The 20,749-nt window shown below is 35.3% G+C and overlaps 1 protein-coding gene across 1 annotated transcript in view; it reads left to right on the forward strand.

Annotated features, from left to right (window-relative positions):
• The window catches only part of dacha (dachshund a), a 272,381-nt gene that overhangs the window by 148,696 nt on the left and 102,936 nt on the right, over positions 1 to 20,749 (forward strand). The window contains exon 3 of the mRNA XM_056446236.1: positions 4,607 to 4,738. Within this exon, the coding sequence (XP_056302211.1) occupies positions 4,607 to 4,738 (132 nt within the window). The remainder of the gene's footprint in view (positions 1 to 4,606; positions 4,739 to 20,749) is intronic.

Raw genomic sequence — 20,749 nt, forward strand, 5'->3', positions numbered from 1 at the left:
AAAGAAACTCTGTTGGATCAATTTTTCCCTTCGCTTTGGAATCTACCTTTCTCATACCACTCTTTAATTAAATGGGACATTGTTGTCTAGGTATGAAAAAGGGCCAATTCAGGCACGTCATAGCCGAGGAATCCAGACTGGCCCGTACCTGACCCCCCTCAACACTACAAAAGCCGCCCATCCACCACGTTGGCTCACCTCCTCAGTTCCAAACCAGGTGAACCATTAGCGACCAAGATGGACCTGTCAGATCTTGAGAACGAGGGAGTAACGGGTGAAGAAAAGAGGATAGATGTGCTCTCGCCTCCTCAGGACGTGCCCGAGCACCCTCCATTCTTTGGGGTGGGGGGGGTGGGGGGGTGATACCTTGAGCGTTCAAAGCGGGAGTTTGAAGCAGAGAGACTTGTAGATCTGAAGGGCCATATGAAAGGCAAACAATAAGCAATCTGTTTGTCCACCCCTGCAAAACGGCACTCGCCTTTCATCCGCCGGCTCCCATTTCCTCGGGTCGCGACTTTCCTCAAACATCAATTACTGTTACGTACGCCGTTTGATCTTGGGGCTTCTCCTTGACATAGTATCAGGAGGTTGGAAAGGGGCCTTATAGTGTGGCTGTGTGTGTGCTAAGACAATGCACCAATTGTAAGCTTCTTTCTCTCTTTATTTTTATACTCTTTGTATTCTGTATATAAACGTGAGTGTTTAGTTTGCGCAACTAAGTTGGACCTCACAGGAAATGATCTGATGCCTCTCTATCACTTTCCCTGACATACCATACACTTCATTCTCTGTAAAAAAACTTTAGATATTAACATAACTAACATTTAGCAAATGTTTATTTATTCATAAACTTTTATACATTGACTGTCTTTATTAATGTACGTTAACATACACAATACAATATTTTGGATTCAGGTGGATATTTACTCGAGTGTATTTCCTGTTGGTATGTGTGTGTAGAGGGGGAGTGAGTAGCAGGAACACTCACTTTCTGTTGACTGTTCTAGATATTTCTTGATAGTTCCTGGAGGGACAGTTTAGTTTCAACTCTGCTTTTCGCCCCATAGACTTCTATTCATACTCATCAAACTGCAGCACACTGGAAACGCAAGCACTTGCAACAAGTTTTGCATTTTGCTGTTTGAAAGTTCAAACTTGGTCAACTCTGACCTGCGAAATTGCATCACATGATTGGTGATACTAATAGAAGATTAAAACAGGAGCTCTCAGTAGAGAAATTTTAAATATGGAGCTAGGCATGGGACGATAAGCGTTTTCAAGGTTTGCCGTGGTTTAGAAGTCAAGGTTGTATATGTACGTTTTTTATGTGTTTTTTTAAGTGTTGTAAAGAAATCTGTGTTATTGATACTAATGAAGACAGCAGAGGTCATTGATTTGTTTGAATTGTTTAGCTTGACATGTTTACTGTTCAAAAAAAATTATAAATGTTTCCTAAAATAAAATGTATTGTGTTTAAAAGTTGTTGTTTTTTACCCACACATTTAAAAATTTTGTATTTTAGAGCAGTTATCACAGTAGCATTATACCGTGGTAGTTTTAACCAAGGTTAGTATACCGTCAGAAAGTTATACCAGCCCATGCCTATACAGTATGCAGTATTCATCAATGTTGTTTTTATCCTGCCCCTTTTTGCAGCACAGTACGACAGAATTTTGTAAGCACAAACTCTAGTGTGACCACGGCTTTACCTGTAGGATTTAAACAAGCCCAAAGGACTCGATTAGTTTGATCAGGAGTGTTTAATTAGGGTTAAAGCTAAACTGTGCAAAGCTGAGTTTTACATGTGTTCTAGACCCTTCTAAACCATTCTAAGTTGTAAGTTAGGTGTTTGTTTGTCGAGTCTTTTTAATAAATGTATGTGCTTATTAAGTGGTGATGTATGAAATACTGTTTCCAAGCTGTTGTGCATTTGAATTGAGAAAATATTTGTTTATGACCAACAGTCTATGGACATGCTGTATCACAGACACCAATGATTTCTGAAAAATTAATCATTTCTGGCCGTACAGTATTAGGCATGGAAAACACTGACCAGTCACTTTATTAGGTACACCTGTACAACTGCTCGTTAACGCAAATGTCTACTTAGCCAATCACATGACAGCAACTCAATACATTTAGGCATGTAGATAGACATGGTTAAGACGATCCGCTGCAGTTCAAACCGAGCATCAGAATGGGAAAGAAAGATGATTTAAGTGACTTTGAACGTGGCTTGGTTGTTGGTGCCAGACGGGCTGGTCTGAGTATTTCAGAAACTGCTGATCTATTGAGATTTTCACGCACAACCAACTCTAGGGTTTACAGAGAATGGACAGAAAAAGCGAAATATCCAGTGAGGGGCAGTTCTGTGGGCGCAAATGCCTTGTTGATGCCAGAGGTCAGAGGAGAGTGGTCAGACTGATTCCAGCTGATAGAAAGGCAACAGTAACTCAAATAACCACTTGTTACAACCAAGGTATACAGAAGAGCATCTCGAAAGTATTAGCACTTTGTAAACGTTTATTATAACCATTTGTTGAGCTTTCCCGTACAGTTTGGAACTGGAATCTACTTTACATGATGGCAGACTAAACAAGCGGATTATGGCAATGCAAACAAATGAGAACACTTTATGTATTTGTTTCCCTCTGCTTAGCCTCTCTGTAGGCTAAATAATAGGCTACAATTAATAACATACTTTTTTTGGATATGCATTTATTTTACCTACTTTTTTTCTGACTTTTTAGTCTGTAGAATGGACTGGCTTATTATAAATGCACATCAAGTAGTACAGTAGATTAATTATCTCCCCCCCCCCCCCCCCCAACACGGCATATTCACAAATCTTTTCCAAGTATGAATAATTTGCTAGTTTATTTGGCTTGCCGGCTGTCACAGAAAGCAAAACCAGCCGTGTTGTTGTTCATTTTTAGCCGTAAGCACCCGGCATAGGAGCGCATAGCCCTCTGGAGAGCAGAACTGCCCTGTGCTTCCAAATCCTCTGTGTGGAAGAGAGGATAAAGGAATTTTCCTCACCCTTCTTTCTCTGCGCTAGTTCACGTATTCCCTTGGAGGCTACATTTTTAATGAATTAGATCAAGGTGACATCCATTGTCTGAACCTGGGGAAAAAGACACAGGACGTGGGCCATCACTTCCTTCCAACCTGATTTGTGGGGAAATTTCGAGAGCGGAGTGCGAGAAGGCATCACATCGTCACTTAATGAATTACTTAATGTGTCCCTCCGTTGTTTAATTGAATTAATTAGGGGCCTAATTGGGCTGAGTGATGATGGCTTCCAGGGCTGAGGAGCCCTTGATGAGTGGAGGGGAGAGTTCTGGAAGTGTGTGTGAGACAGTGAGTAACACTGGGAAATCCTCACGGGAAACACACACACACACTCTCTCACACTAGCACAGGACCACGAGCACAAGGCCTTCTGGGAGTATATCCCTCCCTCCTCTTCCAGAGGGCCACATTCAGCCGGTGGGCGGCAGTCACGACCAGTACTGGTTAGAGATGTGGAAAAACGACAAAATTTCATAAAAATAAGGGCTTCCTGACTTTTTGTGCTTTATCAGCTTTTATTCACATGCTGAGGAGTTAAAAGGATAGTACACCCAAAATTGAACAATCTTTCATGGTTTACGCATCCTTTACCTATTCCAAATCTGTTTCTGTTTTTTTATTCTGTTGAAATTTACTCACTATTTACCCTCCCTCAAGTGGTTCCAAATGTAACCCACCAGTCCTAGTGCACCCAACTTGGTCTAAGTTGGGATCGAACCGGCGATTTTTGTATGGGAGTCTGTTGCGCTAACAAGGAGGCTAAAGACCATGGCCTCTAGCGTCTGTCGCTAGAGCCCCTTTTGAGGTCAGAGGAGTGAGGTTTACCTGCAAAGCACTTTGATAGCTGGCCTCTGTTATACTTACCCCCCTAAACTTCACTCCCATCCCGGACGAGCCCATAAGTGTAACCCACCAGTCCTACTGCACCCAGGCCGGTCAAGGAAGCTAAAGACCATGGCCTCTTGCGGATGTCACTAGAGCACCTTTTGAGGTCAGAGGAGTGAGGTTTACCATTTCTGTGTGGAGTTTGCATGTTCTACCCATGATTGCGTGGGTTTCCTTCAGGTGCTCTGGTTTGTTTCTGGTGTGAATGGGAGTGTGTGGGTGTTTCCCAGTGTTTCCCAGTGTTGGGTTGCGGCTGGAAGGGCATCTGCTGTGTAAAACAAATGCTTGATAAGTGTGCAGGAAAATGAATGAATGAATGAATGAATAAATGAATGAATGAATGAAACAAATAATAATAATAAATAAATAAAAATAAAAACAAAACTTTTAAAAGACTGAAGTCGGAGGAATGAAGGTCACCTGTAGGAGAGAACAATGTTAAAAGTTGAAAAGTTCAGAAGTGATGGAGTCACATTCGAGAGCTTCCCGTGGACAAAAGCTTATTACGTGAGATGCATGTAAATATCAGGTGATCCACTGGTACACTTGACATTTAAGCTCCGTAGATAGATGATACAGTAGTAGCAGGTGTAAATAGGGCTAAGTATGTTACCTGGTATGCTTACCATTGTCTGTGTGTGCTCCACAGGTCTGACAGCAGCAGCCATGGCTGAAGCTATGAAACTGCAGAAAATGAAACTGATGGCCATGAACAACATTCATGGAGCAGGAAGCCAGAACGGTACAGAGTCCGAGAACGAGGAGCTGAACTCCAGTGCAGGTCAGAATTACACACACTGTACAAAGAAAAATCATACTTGCTTCGAAAGTGCACTAAATTATTTTGTTTCTTTTTTATCAATATTTTTATTCATATTATTCATATCCATTATTTTATCAATTATTTTAATACATTTATTAAAAAGGTTGGACTGAATGTATATACAGTTTGCAAAGGTTTGGGGTTAGCAAAACCTTTTTTAATCAAATGTGTAGAAGGACACATTAAGACAGTACATTTATAGAAAGCTTTGTAAAACTGTAAATGTTGTAAAGCAAATAAATGCTGTTAATTGTATTTATTTACTTATTTACTTCCATTTATTTATTTATATATAAAGTTATCATCAGCAAAATATTAATCGATAAGAAGAAATGTTTTCTTAGCACAAAATCAGCATGTAAGTAAAACTTCAAAATGATCATGCAGTAACTGCTCCTAAATAATATGCTTTGCCAACTCAGGCTAAAATAATAATTTAAAACAGATTTTTTTATTTAACGTATATGCACTTTCTTGTGTAAAATAATAATAATAATAATAATAATAATAATTTACAAATTAATAACTAATAATAATAATTTACCAATTAATAGTAATAATTTACTAATTGATAATTAATTTAATAGTTAATTTACACTACCTGTTATCAATCCTAATCAATAACACTTAAATACATTTATTTAACCTAAAAGCTCTTGTGTGTGTAATAATAACAACAATAATAATAATAATAATAATATTAATAATAATAATAATAATAATAATATACTAATTAATACTACTACTACTACTACTACTACAACAACTACTACTACTACTAATAATAATGATGATGATAATAATAATAGTTTACAAATTATAGACTAATAATATTAATTTACTAATTAATAATAACAATTTACTAATTACAAATTAATTTAATAATTAATTTACACTAACTATTATTAATCCTATTCATTCATTCATTTTCTTATCTGCTTAGTCCCTTTATTAATCTGGGGTCGCCACAGCGGAATAAACTGCCAACTTATCCAGCACATGTTTTACGCAGTGAATGCCCTTCCAGCCGCAAATTATTAATTCTAAATAATCAATAACACTTAACTACATATATGTATTCAACCTAAATGCTCTTTTGTGTATAATAATAATAATAATAATAATAATAATAATAATAATAATAATTTACAAATTAATAACTAATAATAATAATTTTCCAATTAATAGTAATAATTTACTAATTGATAATTAATTTAATAATTAATTTACACTACCTGTTATCAATCCTTATCAATAACACTTAAATACATTTATTTAACCTAAATGCTCTTGTGTGTGTAATAATAACAACAATAATAATAATAATAATAATAATATTAATAATAATAATATACTAATTAATACTACTACTACTACTACTACTACTACAACAACTACTACTACTAATAATAATAATGATGATGATAATAATAATAGTTTACAAATTATAGACTAATAATATTAATTTACTAATTAATAATAACAATTTACTAATTACAAATTAATTTAATAATTAATTTACACTAACTATTATTAATCCCATTCATTCATTCATTATCTTATCTGCTTAGTCCCTTTATTAATCCGGGGTCGCCACAGCGGAATAAACTGCCAACTTATCCAGCACATGTTTTACGCAGTGAATGCCCTTCCAGCCGCAAATTATTAATTCTAAATAATCAATAACACTTAACTACATATATGTATTCAACCTAAATGCTCTTTTGTGTATAATAATAATAATAATAATAATAATAATAATAATAATAGTAATAATAATAATAATAATAATAATAATAATAATAATAATAATAATAATAATAATAATAACAACAACAACAACAACAACAACAGCAAAAACAACAACAATAATAATTTACTAATTAATAAATAATAATAATGATAATAATAACAATAATAATAATAATAATAATAATAATTATTATTATTATTATTATTATTATTTACTAACTGATTAATAATAATAATAATAATAATTTGCTAATTAATAATAATAATAATAATAATAATAATAATAATAATAATAATAATAATAATAATAATAATAATAACAACAACAATAATTTACTAATTAATAATAATCATTTACTAACTAATATTATTAATAATAATAATAATAATAATAATAATAATAATAATAATAATAATAATAATAATAATACTAATACTAATAATAATAATAATAATAATAATAATAATAATTTACTATTAATAACAACACAAATAATAATAATAATTTAGTAATTAATTAAACATAATTGTAATAATAATAATCATAATAATAATTTACTTAATACTTTACTAGTTGATTAATTATTTACACTATCTATTATCAGATAGATGTGTAATAATAATAACAACAACAACAACAACAACCACAATAATAATAATAATAATAATAATAATAATAACAGCAGCAACAACACCAACAACAACAATAATCATTTACTAATTAATTAATAACAACAACACTACTACTAATAATAATGATAATTTACTAATTAATTTATAATAACAATAATAATACTAATAATATACTAATAATTTACTAATTAATAAATAATACTACTGCTACTACTAATAATAATAATAATCATAATCATAATTCACTAAATAATTTACTTAATAATTAATTTACACTATCTATTATCGAATAGATAAGTAATAATAGTAATAATAATAATAATAATAATAATAATAATAATAATAATAATAGTATTATTATTATTATTACTATTATTATGCACACAGTTACATGTAGGTTAAATTAAAAAAATCTATATATAAATGTTGTTAAGTGTTATTGATTATTTAGTATCGATCATTTGAATGAGATTGTAAAAGAAAGACAAATCATTTAAGAAGAAAAAAATCAAAATGTTAAATTTGTTAGAACTCCCATGACAAAAAATGTTTTAGCTAATCATTTAAATGCATGGTTATCTTTTATCTGTTGTAGTTTATTTTTCTTGATATTCAGTTTTCTTACAAATACTCTATGCTTACGAGTTATTACATCTGTCGCAGTTAAGTAGTATCACTTCTGAGCTCCTCACCTTGTAATCAAACACACGGAATCCACCGCAAGAGCCAAACACAGTTCTGATGTGCAGGGCTACGCAGTCATTAGCTTTGACCAGTTTATGACTCACTAGCTTTGAATCACTTACCAGCTCAGGCCATAGATATTCACAATATGAAAATAAAGAGCGCTGTTAGGAAGCGTTCAGCAATCTAATCACCTCAACAACAACACACACACACGCGCGCACGCATGCACGCACAGAGGCACGTGACCTGAGGTAATGGGTTCTTGCCCACGCAGACCTCTCTTTTCTGCTGAGCTTTATGAGGCTAATGACGTCTTTAATGTTCCCCACCTGACTGTGCATTTAGATTGTGATGTTACCATCACCACACACACACACACACACACACGCACGCACGCACGCACGCACACACACACACACACACACACACACACACACAAACACACACACACACACACACACACACACACAGAGTAAAATGTCATTCTTTATTATCACAGTCAACAACTGCGAGCACAGACACAAATGCCATCCGTTGTTATTGCAAAGACCAATAACGCTCACATACACACACATATACGTAAACAGAAATCCAGTGCGTGTGTGTGAATATGCAGGGGGTGACATTAATATTAGCAAATCATTTTTTCTTAGAGGTATTAAAATCACAGTCGAATATATTTAAACGAGAAAATAGAGGGGGAAAAACAAGGCATTAAAATAGATATTTAAGTATAGCCTTTACACATATTCTTACCATATACAGTTGAAGTCAGAATTATAAGTCCCCCTTTGATTTATTTTTTATTTTATTTTTTTTATATTTTCCAAATTATGTTTAACAGAGCAAGAAACTTTTTACAGTATGTCTGATAATATTTTTTCTTCTGGAGAAAGTCTTATTTGTTTTATTTTGGCTAGAATAAAAGTTTTTAATTTTTTAAACGCCATTTTAGGGACAAAATTATTAGCCCCTTTAAACTATTTTTTTTATTTTGGATTGTCTACAGAACAAACCATCATTATACAATAACTTGCCTAATTACCCTAACCTGCCTAGTTAACCTAATTAACCTAGTTAAGCCTTTAAATGTCACTTTAAGCTGTATAGAAGTGTCATGAAAAATATCTAGTCAAATATTATTTACTGTCATCATGGCAAAGATAAAATAAATCAGTTATTAGAAATGAGTTATTAAAACTATTATGTTTAGAAATGTTGAAAAAATCTTCTCTCCGTTAAACAGAAATTGGGGGAAAAAAATTTACGGGGGCTAACAATTCTGGCCATTATATGTTATTATCATTATTATAATTTCTTTATGTTTTACCTTTACGTTGATTTTCACAGATGAGTGATGATTTTAAAAAAACGTTATGGTAAAGGATAATCACTATATTCATGAATAATATTCAGTTATTGTTTTGATTTGTTTTGTAATATTACATTTTGGTTGCGATTAATAGTTTAGTTAAGTTTCTAAGTGGCTAATCTGATCTGGTTATTTAGATAATGTACAGAAAGTACTATAGGGAATCATAATAAATGCCTTAGTTAAATATTGCCTTAGGTTATTATTATTTTTTAATTGAGTCAAACTTACTTTTTGAGTCATTTGAACTTAAATGACATTAAACTGGCTTAAATGCTTGTTCAACAACAGCAAAAAAAAAATAAGTTGAAACAAGTCTTAGTTTAACAGATGATAATTAACATGAAAACAATCATTACTTTGTTTGACCATGTCTTTTTTACAGTGTATAGTAGTTTATTATTACAAACTACAGTATTTAGAGCCCTTTGTTAATTATTACAGCATACTAATCTGCACTGGTTACTTAAAGAATAGATGTCAAGTGTTTTTTGTAACAGTGAACGCACATCAAAAAATACTATAGTGAATTATAGTAAGCACTATATTGTTTTTGAATCGTACATGGTTCAATTTTTTTTTTTAATTGATTCAAACTTATTTGGTGAGTCATTTGAACTTAAATGACATTAAACTGCTTAAAAAGCTTGTACAACTTAAACAAAAGTAAGTTGAAACTTGATTAGCTTAGTTTAATAAATGATGAGTAACATAAAAACATTTGTTGTCATGACTTTTGTTTGGTTCCAGTGTATAGTAGAGTAATATACTGTGTATTTTACAGTATTTAGAGCCCTTTGTTACTTATTGTTGCAGCATACTAATCTGGACTGGTTATTTAAAGAATGGATGTCAAGTGTTTTTATAACAGTGTACCCACATAAAAAAAAAATACCATAGTGAATTATAGTAAGCCCTATACTGTTTTTGAACCATACATGGTTCCCTTCGGGTTTTTTTTAAAGTTGATTCAAACTTTATGAGTCATTTGATCTTAATAAAGTAAGTTGAAACATGATTAGCTTAGTTTAATAAATGATGATTAGCATAAAAACATTTGTTGTCATGACTTTTGTTGAATCAAACTTACTTTTATGAGTTGTTTGAACTTAAATGACATTAAACTGACTTAAAAGCTTTTACAACTTACAAAAATAAGTTGAAACATGATTAACTTAGTTTAATAAATGATGATTTAGGTGTTGAATTTTTTTTTTAAATAACGGCCGGTAAATTATAGACATTTACTGTAAAATAACTGAAGGTACATTCCAGAAATTTACCTGAAATTTACATTTAAGGAAATGTCTGTAATTTTACAACCATAATTTTACGTTTTTTTTCTTCTTCGGCACCCTAGCTGCTGGGAAAAATAAAGTAAAATAACGGATTTATTTACAGTGTGGTTAAAAAACGCTATCGTACAAGTTACTATTGTATTTTTTATGTGGATAAATAAGTCATTGTTAGCTGTTTAGGTCACAAGTGTCAATGCCATTGGCTTTTTTACAACAACACATTCAATTGAAATGACAGACTTAACGCTTCATAACAAACCTTACGGAAAAGCTGTTGCTGCTGTAGTTTAACACTTGAGACTGAATACAAATCACCTTTGAATGCGGTCCATGTGTGCGGCAGTGAGCACAGAAAAACTGAGTGCGTGTAGTGACAGAAAGATGATGGCGAGTGAATAGAGAGCAGGAGAGAGGAGGAAGAGCCTGTGCCAGGGGTGGAGAGAACAAGTCTGTCTCGCACTCAATCACACATCCTCTAATGTACTCTGGCTGCAGATAGAGCTAATGTTGATGATGAGAGAGATACAGTAGAGATGGAGAGAACCGCATCAATGGAAGCTGAGAATCGCAAAGAGTCAAATTTCACTCCTGTTTGCGGATGTCAGCGTGCTGAGTGAACAACAGTCCCAGGCCGTGAAACACAGTAAGCACTGAATCCAGCACTCTAGGCGTTTGTTTGTGTGGTGTCAGATCTGATAAAGTTGACACTTCATAGCCAGATTCACTTTTCTTGATGGCTTTCTGATAGCTTTTGGACAGTTTTTATGTATATAACCCAACTCAAAATGAGCATGTGGTAAGTTCTACCATGTTTTTGCCCAAAAATATTTTTTAAACTCTATTGACCTTGTTCGGCGATGTTGAAGTGCGCTCATTTTCACAATTGTTTTAAAACTTTTGATATGGGAGATATGACTAGCAATAATAAACGGCCTTAAAACTGTGTGTTTATGAATATACACTACCTGACAAAGTCTTGTTGTCGATCCCAGTTGTAAGAGCAACAAATAATAACTTGACCTTCAGTTGATCAAATGAAAAAGTGGCAGAAGGTCGATTTTTCTGATAATTTATCTGTTGAACTGGATCCTAGTCATCACAAATACTGCAGAAGACCTATTGGAACCCACATGGACCCAAGATTCTCACATATATCATTCAAGTTTGAGGGAAAAAATCATGTTTTTTTGGTTACATTCAGTATGGGCACATGCAAGAGATCTGCAGAGTAGATGGCAACATCAACAGCCTGAGGTATCAAGACATTTGTGCTGCCCATTACATTACAAACCACAGGAAAGAGCAAATTCTTCAGCAGGATAGCACTCTTTTCTCATACTGTTCTTCAGCCTCCACATTAAATTCCTGAAAGAAAAGAAGGTCAAGGTGCTCCAGGATTGGCTAGCCCAGTCACCAGACATGAACATTATTGAGCATGTCTGGGGTAAGATGAAAAAAGTAGGCATTAAAGGTGAATTCAAAGAATCTTGCAAGGAAATCAGCCCTTACTGTCCTAAATAATCAAAAATCAAGGCAGGATCATATTTTATTTTGGTAAAATAAGCGTAATCTAGAGGTCTTTGCTTTTCATATAAGCCACTTCTGATACCAAATAATCAACTAGAGGTCAAATTATTATTTGTTGTTCCTAAAACTTGGATAGTCGACAAGACTTTTGTCAGGTAGTGTACATAAAAAATAGAATAACACAATAAGAAAGTATTAGTTTGCAACATTAAGCAGCATAACGAGCTGTTTTTAACATCTAGAGCTCAGTGGAAGTGAATGAGACCGAAAGTCTCCAGCCAAAAAGGTTCTGTCCTCTCATATGCGAAGAATTATGTCTGTTTGTGTTATTTAGGACAGGAAAATTATTCGAATTAAAGACAGCATGAACCAAAAACTGAGAATGCTGGGTGATGTGAGCTTGTCCCACAGCTGAGCTTCCAATGTTACTGCTAGAAGTTCTCACCTTTATTGTCATAATTTGGGTGCTGGCCAAGGTTTGGCCTGCTAGTTGAGAGAGTAGAGGAAGTTCTTCAGACTCCTTCCTCTCTCAACTAGCTGCACATGATTTCTAATACCACATAATGACAATGTGAATTTTTTTTTTTGAAATTGTTGCAAATTTAAAAAAAATAAAAAGCCTGAAAAATCACATGTAAATAGGTATTCACAGCCTTTGCTCAATACTTTGTTGATGCAGCTTTGGCAGCAATTACAGTCTCAAGTCCTTTTGAATATGATGCCACAAGCTTGGCACACCTTTCTTTGGGAATTTTTGCCCATTCCTCTTTGCAGTACCTCTCATGGTCTATCAGGTTGGATGGGAAGCGACAGTGTACAGCCATTTTCAGATCTCTCCAGAGATGTTCAATAGGATTTAGGTCTGGGCTCTGGCTGGGCCACTCAAGGACATTCACCGAGTTGTTGTGAAGCCACTCCACTGGTATTTTGGCGGTGTGCTTTGGGTCATTGTCCTGCTGGAAGAGGAACCGTCACCCCAGTCTGAGGTCAAGAGCACTCTGAAGCAGGTTTTCATTTAGGATGTCTCTGTACATTGCTGCATTCATCTTTCCCTCTATCCTGACTAGTCTTCCAGTTCCTGCTGCTGAAAAACATCCCCACAGCGTGATGCTGCCACCACCATGCTTCACTGTAGGAATGGTATTTTAGCCTGGTGATGAGCGGTGCCTGGTTTTCTCCAAACATAACGCCTGGCATTCATCCCATTCAATTATAGTCTCATCAGACCAGGGAATTTTGTTTCTTATGGTCTGAGAGTCCTTCAGACGCCTTTTGACAAATTCCAGGTAAGGAGTGGCTTCTGTCTGGCCACTCTACCATACAGGCCTGATTGGTGGATTGCTGCACAGATGGTTGTCCTTCTGTAAGGTTCTTCTCTCTCTGCAGAAGAACGCTGGAGCTCAGACAGAGTGACCATTGGGTTATTGATCACCTCCCTGACTAAGGCCCTTCTCCCCCGATCACTCAGCTTAGATGGCCGGCCAGCTCAAGGAAGAGTCCAGGTGGTTCCAAACATCTTCCACTTACAGATGATAGAGGCCACTGTGCTCATTGGAACTTTCAGAACTGCAGAAATTGTTCTGTAGTCTTCCCCAGCCTTGTGCCTCGAGACAATCCTGTCTCAGAGGTCTACAGACAATTCCTTTGTCTTCATGCTTAGTTCATGTCCAATCAACTGAATTTACCACAGGTGAACTGCATTTAAGCTGCTGAAACATCTCAAGAATGATCAATGGAAACAGAATGAACCTGAGCTCAATTTAGAGCTTCACGGCAAAGGCTGTGAATACTTATGAACATGTGATTTTTTTTTTAGGTTTTTTATTTTGAATAAATTTGCAACAATTTCAAAAAATCTTTTTTCACATTGTCATTATGGGGTATTGTGTCAGAATTTTGAGGAAATAAATTAATTTAATCCATTTTGGAAAAGGGCTGTAGCATAAAAAATGTGGAAAAAGTGAAGAGCTATAAATACTTTCTGGATGCACTGTATGTTCTTTTTAATTGTCTGGGTAAAAAAACAAAATATCCTTTGAACACAATATATTTCATTTTGAGAAGCATTAAAAATATTCTGGAGCAAACACAGATTTCTTTACATTTTAAAATTGCATCTTTGCATATCTTTTAGGACAGAAATTCTGTTGTCCTAAAAAAAAAAAAAAAAAACATATTTGAAAAATAAAAAGCATAATAAAAAAACTTACATTTACTGTAGGAACGATATAACTATAACTATATGACTAATAATTTTTTTGCGGTTTTAAATCCTTAAATTTTTCAAACTGTGATATACCTTTAAATGGTTATCATTGCATGAGTAATATATATATATATATATATATATATATATATATATATATATATATATATATATATATATATATATATATATATATATATATATATATATATATATATATATATTCACCTTTATTTCAAAAGCTCACTCTGCAGCACAAGAAGCGGCATGGTATGGAATTATGCTGCGTTCACACCAGACGTGGAACGCGTCGATAAATCGTGCTATTCGCACATAAATAGACGTGTCAACATTTGAGTTTACTCGCTTCATTCGCGGGTGAAAATCCACTTCAGAACAGATGCGAATTCGCGTCATGGGCAGGGCTTCTGTCTGCCCTGTGACTGTAGCTTAGTTGCTAAATGGCTAACATGGATTTTATTGAGAAAATAACACTGTTTATGTGCTTTATGAAGGCTGAAAAACAGCGTAGATGCATTTAGGGCCATGTCTGAGTCCACTAGATCCTTTCAGAGGTGCATCCAGCTTTGTGAGCTCATAAACTCATCCAGAAACTTAACCTGGATGATGGAATTCGCGCGTATCACGCCGCAGGATGTCTATTTGCGTCTTTGCATTGACTTAACATGTAACTTACTCGCGCTTGACGCGCGTTCCGTGTCTGGGGTGAACACAGCATTAGAAAGAACCATAAGATCTGATTCGAACCTAACTCACCTCAAATCCAACAGCACTAACCGCACAGATCTTTGTGAATGACAGGCGCTCAAACAGATGTGCCTGCAGATTCTGTGTGGTGCTGCTTATCATTATTTTTAATTGAAAACTCTCAGCCAAAGCTATGAAGTTCTGAGGAACTTTGAGGAAGAAGAGAGACGTTTGGGTTTTGGGCTAAACATTTTGTCCTCAAAAGCAAGCTATACCCCCCATGCTACATGGGACTGGTTGCCGGTGCGCATTGTTTGGAGTTGAGAGGTGGTGAAGGGGGAGGGGGGGGTGTCCAGTTGGGATCTGATCTAGCTTCCTTCAATCCCCAAAGTTAAACAAACACCCTCTGAAGCCGTCCGACAACTTTAACCTCTTTCTCTTTACCTCGCTCTCTCTTACGCCGCCAAGACACTGCTTGATCGGGTACAACTACAAAGTCCTGATGGCGCTTTCCTTTTTTTTTGTTTCTTTACATTCCCGCAAGATGTGTTTTTGGTCCCCTCCCCTCTCACTCTTGGTGGTGAAGCCTTTAGCTTTTTTTTTTTGATGGAGAACTTCAAAGGGGAAATGGCTAATCTGTGTTTTTCCTCCACTGTGTGGATTGTGCCACAAAAAGACCCAGCTATCTGCAGCAGGCAGTCCGCATAGATAGGCTTGATTTCAATCTCCCTCCTCACTCAGTCCGCTCAAAGTTAACCCACCCGAGTGAGTTAAAAAACACAAGAACACACAACAGTGGTGTGTTTGACAGCGGCCAACGAGATTTGATGAAGTATTTGGCACGGAAATAGACAGTCTGCCTTTCTTTTTTCTCCAGAGTTTATCCAGTAGCACACGCTGGAGTTTGTTGAGCGGTTTCTGTTGCTGTTTGGACTAATACGGCTGCAGCAACTCTGTCCGGTGAAGTGAGTTAATGGGGGCTCCTGTGAAATTGTGTCTTTAAATATAAATACTGCTCTGAAAACCTCTGTTAACAAGAAAAAGAGGCTGAGGGAGAGAGTGGGAAAAAGGAGTAACATGTGTTTCTTGTCGGAACAGTGGTAGAAGAATGGGCAAACGAAAAAGCGACTCATTGGTCTAATGGAGAACTGTCAGGGTGAATCACTGTCACAAATGACATCAGAAAAGAACCGATATATTTTTTTTCGGGGCGACTGACAAGTTAAAAGAGAAATCCCATGCATTATTTAAACGTGCTCGGGAATCTGTCAGCCATGTGATTTGCCGTGTTAGCAAAAACCAGGTGTGTGCTGGGAGAGAGAGAGAGAGAGCGCATGCAGAGATTGGGGGACTCAGAGTTGTGTATGTTGCAAATCCCTAACTACCAAAGCGGTCAGCACTTTTATTTCTTTTTTTTTCTTTGTCTCTCACCTATCCTTTCATTTTGCCATCACACTTTCATGAGCTTTTCTGTCATTAGAGAGCAACTGTCACTGTTGTGAAATCAGATTGGATTGTCCTAGCATTGCCATTGAGCTCTGTCTCATCTCTTTCTCTCCCTGTAAGCACTAGCGAAACTCACTGTCCTGCTCGACAAGTCACAAACAAGGGTAATATTTGAAGTTGGAAATAAGTCCTGTAAGTTTTTCTTTGAGATTCCCTCTACTGTAATCCCACTGCAACTGGAGACACTTCTCCCTCCTCTCAGCCCTCATAAACGGTATCATCTGATCTCAGCTCGCCTTTTTGTTTTATGTAAAATATTGAGCGTGTCGAGAGCAAGAGGGATCAGTGTTGATCTTGTGGCCGAGGTGGGGGTGTATCAGTTTCCTGTATCACTCCACTGGAGCAACAATGTGAGAGTTGAGATCAACTTCTGAACTCCAGGGTCAGTGATTTGTTCCGGAATAAAACTGAAATTGAAGGAATTGTATTTGGACATTTTTATTTAAAGTAAAAGAATTGTCCATAGTTCAGTGTAGTTTATACTTGGGCTGTGCGATTTGGGGAAAATATCTACAGTAATTGCAATTTTTTCAACCCAGGCTCATTCTGAAAACGTACCTCTACAGACGTTTCTGGAGGCCGCGAAAAATGTCCCGGCGGCACGTTTTTCCGCAGTTTTTGTTTTCACGAATCCACGAGAGGCCACTGTGTACGCTTTTTGAGATCTCAAATTTCCCTCGCGAGTGCCATTTGCGCCTGCTGCAATCCAGAAAAAGAAAAGCATTTTTTTTTTTTACCACATTTTCAGATTTTACAACATTCTCACCCTGCTGTTTACTTGTTTGTTTTATTTTTTGGATTCTGTTTTTGTCTTACCTGCTTTCTGGAACCACTCTTCACCAGACTCGAACCCCGTCGTCTTGGTCAACTCCTTTCTGCATCTCAAGTCCGCTGACGTACACGCGCGCAAACGAGACAAACTGGTTGCAGCCGGAATGCCGTCGATACGGAGGTTAGCAGTCAGCTGGTAAGCGCGAAAAGGAACAGCATCACACCGTACCGCAGCGTTCGTTTAAAAAATTAAATGCAGCCATATGTGCCTCTGGCTACGTAATTCACGGTCTCCAGAAACATCTGTAGGGCTACGTTTTCAGAATTAGCCTGTGTTGAAAATAGAGATTGTCTTTAGAATCATACTTTTGTAAAGGTGTACATTCTTCACAGCATTTATCAGCAACCTTATGCCTTGTTTATTTCTGTCAAGAGTAGGCATGTGCCGGTATAATTTTCTGACAATATGATTACCTTGGATAACAATATCATAGATTCAAGGTATCACGGTACTGTGATAACTGCTGTAAAATAAGTTATTTTTAAATTGTCTGGGTAAAAAAAAAATTCTCTCATTGAACAAAATACGTTTCATTTTATTTCAGGAAACATTTATAATATTTTGGACCTATAAACATGTCAGGCTAAATGATTAAAATAAATAATTGACTTTGTTCTCTTATAATTAATTTCAATAACAGATGTCTATACAGCACGTAAAAAAAACACATAAAAACTCCTTACATATACTTTAGGTATGGTATAACAGAAAATTTTTGGACTTTTCCAAACTATGGTAAATATTGAAAACGGTTATCGTCCCATGCCTAGTCAAGAGTTTTGTATTGCTAGAATTTTCAGCTTAACCCTGAGATGTCTAATCCAGCCCAAAACAAGACTTTTAGTGAAGTTTTAGTCAAATTGGTGGTCAATTCATGTATGAATATGAAGCCTTCTTTCACAAATTAAACTTGATGAATATTTATATTGTCATTCTGGAAAATGGTCATGGGAAATGCTACACTCTTCATCAGATAGGATTAAAAGAATTGTTCACAAACAATGACAATAAACATATTAATTACTGTAATAAAGAACCAATGATGGAATAAGTATTAGCTTATTTAAAATCCAGGCAGTGATTAAAAAATAAATAATGTGCGTATTAAATATTGTCAATTATACTTCTATTTATGAGAAACTGGTTATAATGGGCATAATCGTATGTAGAATTAAAAAAAAATGAGTGACCTTTATAGTTACAATTCATGCAGTGACTACAAAGACAGAATTACTTACTACTCTTCTGCCTATAAACACATATAGTGCTTTAAATATAATGGGTACTTGCGTAATTAATTAGGTGAAGAACCTATTTTAGTTTTTCAATTAGTTTTTTTTTTTCCCTTTGCCACATACTTGGTCTGCTCTAGAAGTCCTGTTAATCTTTGACAAACTTTATTTTTGCATATTCTAACAGCTATATTTGACCTTAGATACACAAAATAATCAATCACACTTCCTTTTTTGACTTGTAGATGCACTTTACATGAGTAAAAAATTCAGACAGGTCAGAGTAGGTCATTAGTCAACCATTATGTTTATATCTTGTAATAAAAATTACATTCAGAAGTCAGGGGCTCATATCACCGAATGAGGAAAGAATGTTAAAATCAGGATCTTAATAATAATAATAATAATAATAATAATAATAATAATAATAATAATAATAATAATAATAGGATGGTTAGCACATTCGCCACACAGCAAGAAAGTCGCTGGTTCATGTCTCGGCTGGGTCAGTTGGCGTTTCTGTGTGGAGTTTGCATGTTCTCACCGTGTTCGCGTGGATTTACTCCGGGTGCTCAGGTTTCCCCCTCAAGTCCAAAGACATGCGCTATAGTGTGAATGTGAATAGGCTAAATTGTCTGTAGTTTATGTGTGTGAATGAGTGTGTATGGATGTTTCCCAGTGATGGGTTGCAGCTGGAAGGGCATTCGCTGTGTAAAACATACGCTGGATAAATTAATGGCTCGTTCCGTTGTGGTGACCCCAGATTAATAAAGGGATTAAGCCGAAAAGAAAAGGAATGAATGAATGAATAATAATAATAATAATAATAATAATAATAATAATAATAATAATAATAATAGAGAATTCCTAAAGTAAACATATTTTGTACACCGTAAAACACTGCTGGGTTCCACACAATTGATTTGTGTTAGGACAACATAAAGGAATTAGGTTAATTTATTAGTTTTGGATTGAAAGTGGATTGAACATAAAACAATTACTGTAAGTTGTCCTAAAAAACTCAAGAATTGCGTTGTTTCAGCTCAATTTAATATGTTGTTTGAATAAAGAGCAAATGTCATTTTTTGATAACTTAATAAATATAATAAAATAAAATAAAATAAAATAAAATAAAATAATATTAGAAATGGACATTTTTCAGGATGGCACTATCATAATTTATTTGGTTCAAACTGTGAAACAAGGCTTCATTTTTCACACATAAATTGACTACAAAATGGCTTTTTAGGCCCATTTCACGTTTTTAAGATGAGCTTTTTTACAAATTTAAGTGGATTGAACATAAAACAATTAAGTTGTTTTTTAAAAAAAAACTCAAAAATTGTGTTGTTTCAGTTCAATTTAAACATGTTTGAACAAACAGACAACATCACCTAAATAATTAGGTTAAAATAATTAAAATAAATCAATGACTTCTGCTACCTTACTTATTAAAAAAAAAGATGTCTATACAGCACATTTACAAAAAAAAAACTCATAAAAAACCTTATATATACCTTAAGAACCGTATACCAGAATTTTTTTGTGGTTTTAAAACCTTGACTTTTCCAAACTGAGGTAAATCTTAAAACTGGTTATCGTCCCATGCCTAGTCAAGAGTTTTGCATTGCTAGAATTTTCAGTTTAAGAAAGTTGCAGAAGTGAGAGCAGATACGAAGGAGCAAAGCCAGAGGTCGCTTTGTAAGCAAACATCAGAGCTTTGAATTTGATGCGAGCAGCAACTGGCAGCCAGTGCAGACGGGTGAGTAGCGGAGTGACATGTGCTCTCTTGGGTTCATCAAAGACCACTCGTGCTGCTGCAAATCATTGAAAAAGTTGTTTTTAACCAGGTTAACAAGTTCTTAAACTTCAAGGGGTGTTTGGACAATTTTCAATCTGGTTTCAGACCACATCACAGTACAGAGAGCGCCCTTATAAAGATAATCAATGATATCCACCTAAATACAGATTCAGGCAAACTAACAGTGCTGGTACTGCTCGATCTTAGTGCCGCATTTGACACTGTCGATCACAGCATACTTCTGGATAGGCTGGAAAACTGGGTTGGGCTGTCTGGGACGGTCCTCAAATGGTTCAGATCTTACCTTGAAGGAAGAGGTTACTATGTCAGTATAGGTGACCATAGTTCGAGGTGGACACCCATGACATGTGGAGTCCCACAAGGCTCGATTCTGGCACCACTCCTTTATATGCTC

This window comes from Danio aesculapii, chromosome 21, assembly GCF_903798145.1.
Source record: "Danio aesculapii chromosome 21, fDanAes4.1, whole genome shotgun sequence".
Taxonomy (NCBI): Eukaryota; Metazoa; Chordata; class Actinopteri; order Cypriniformes; family Danionidae; genus Danio; species Danio aesculapii.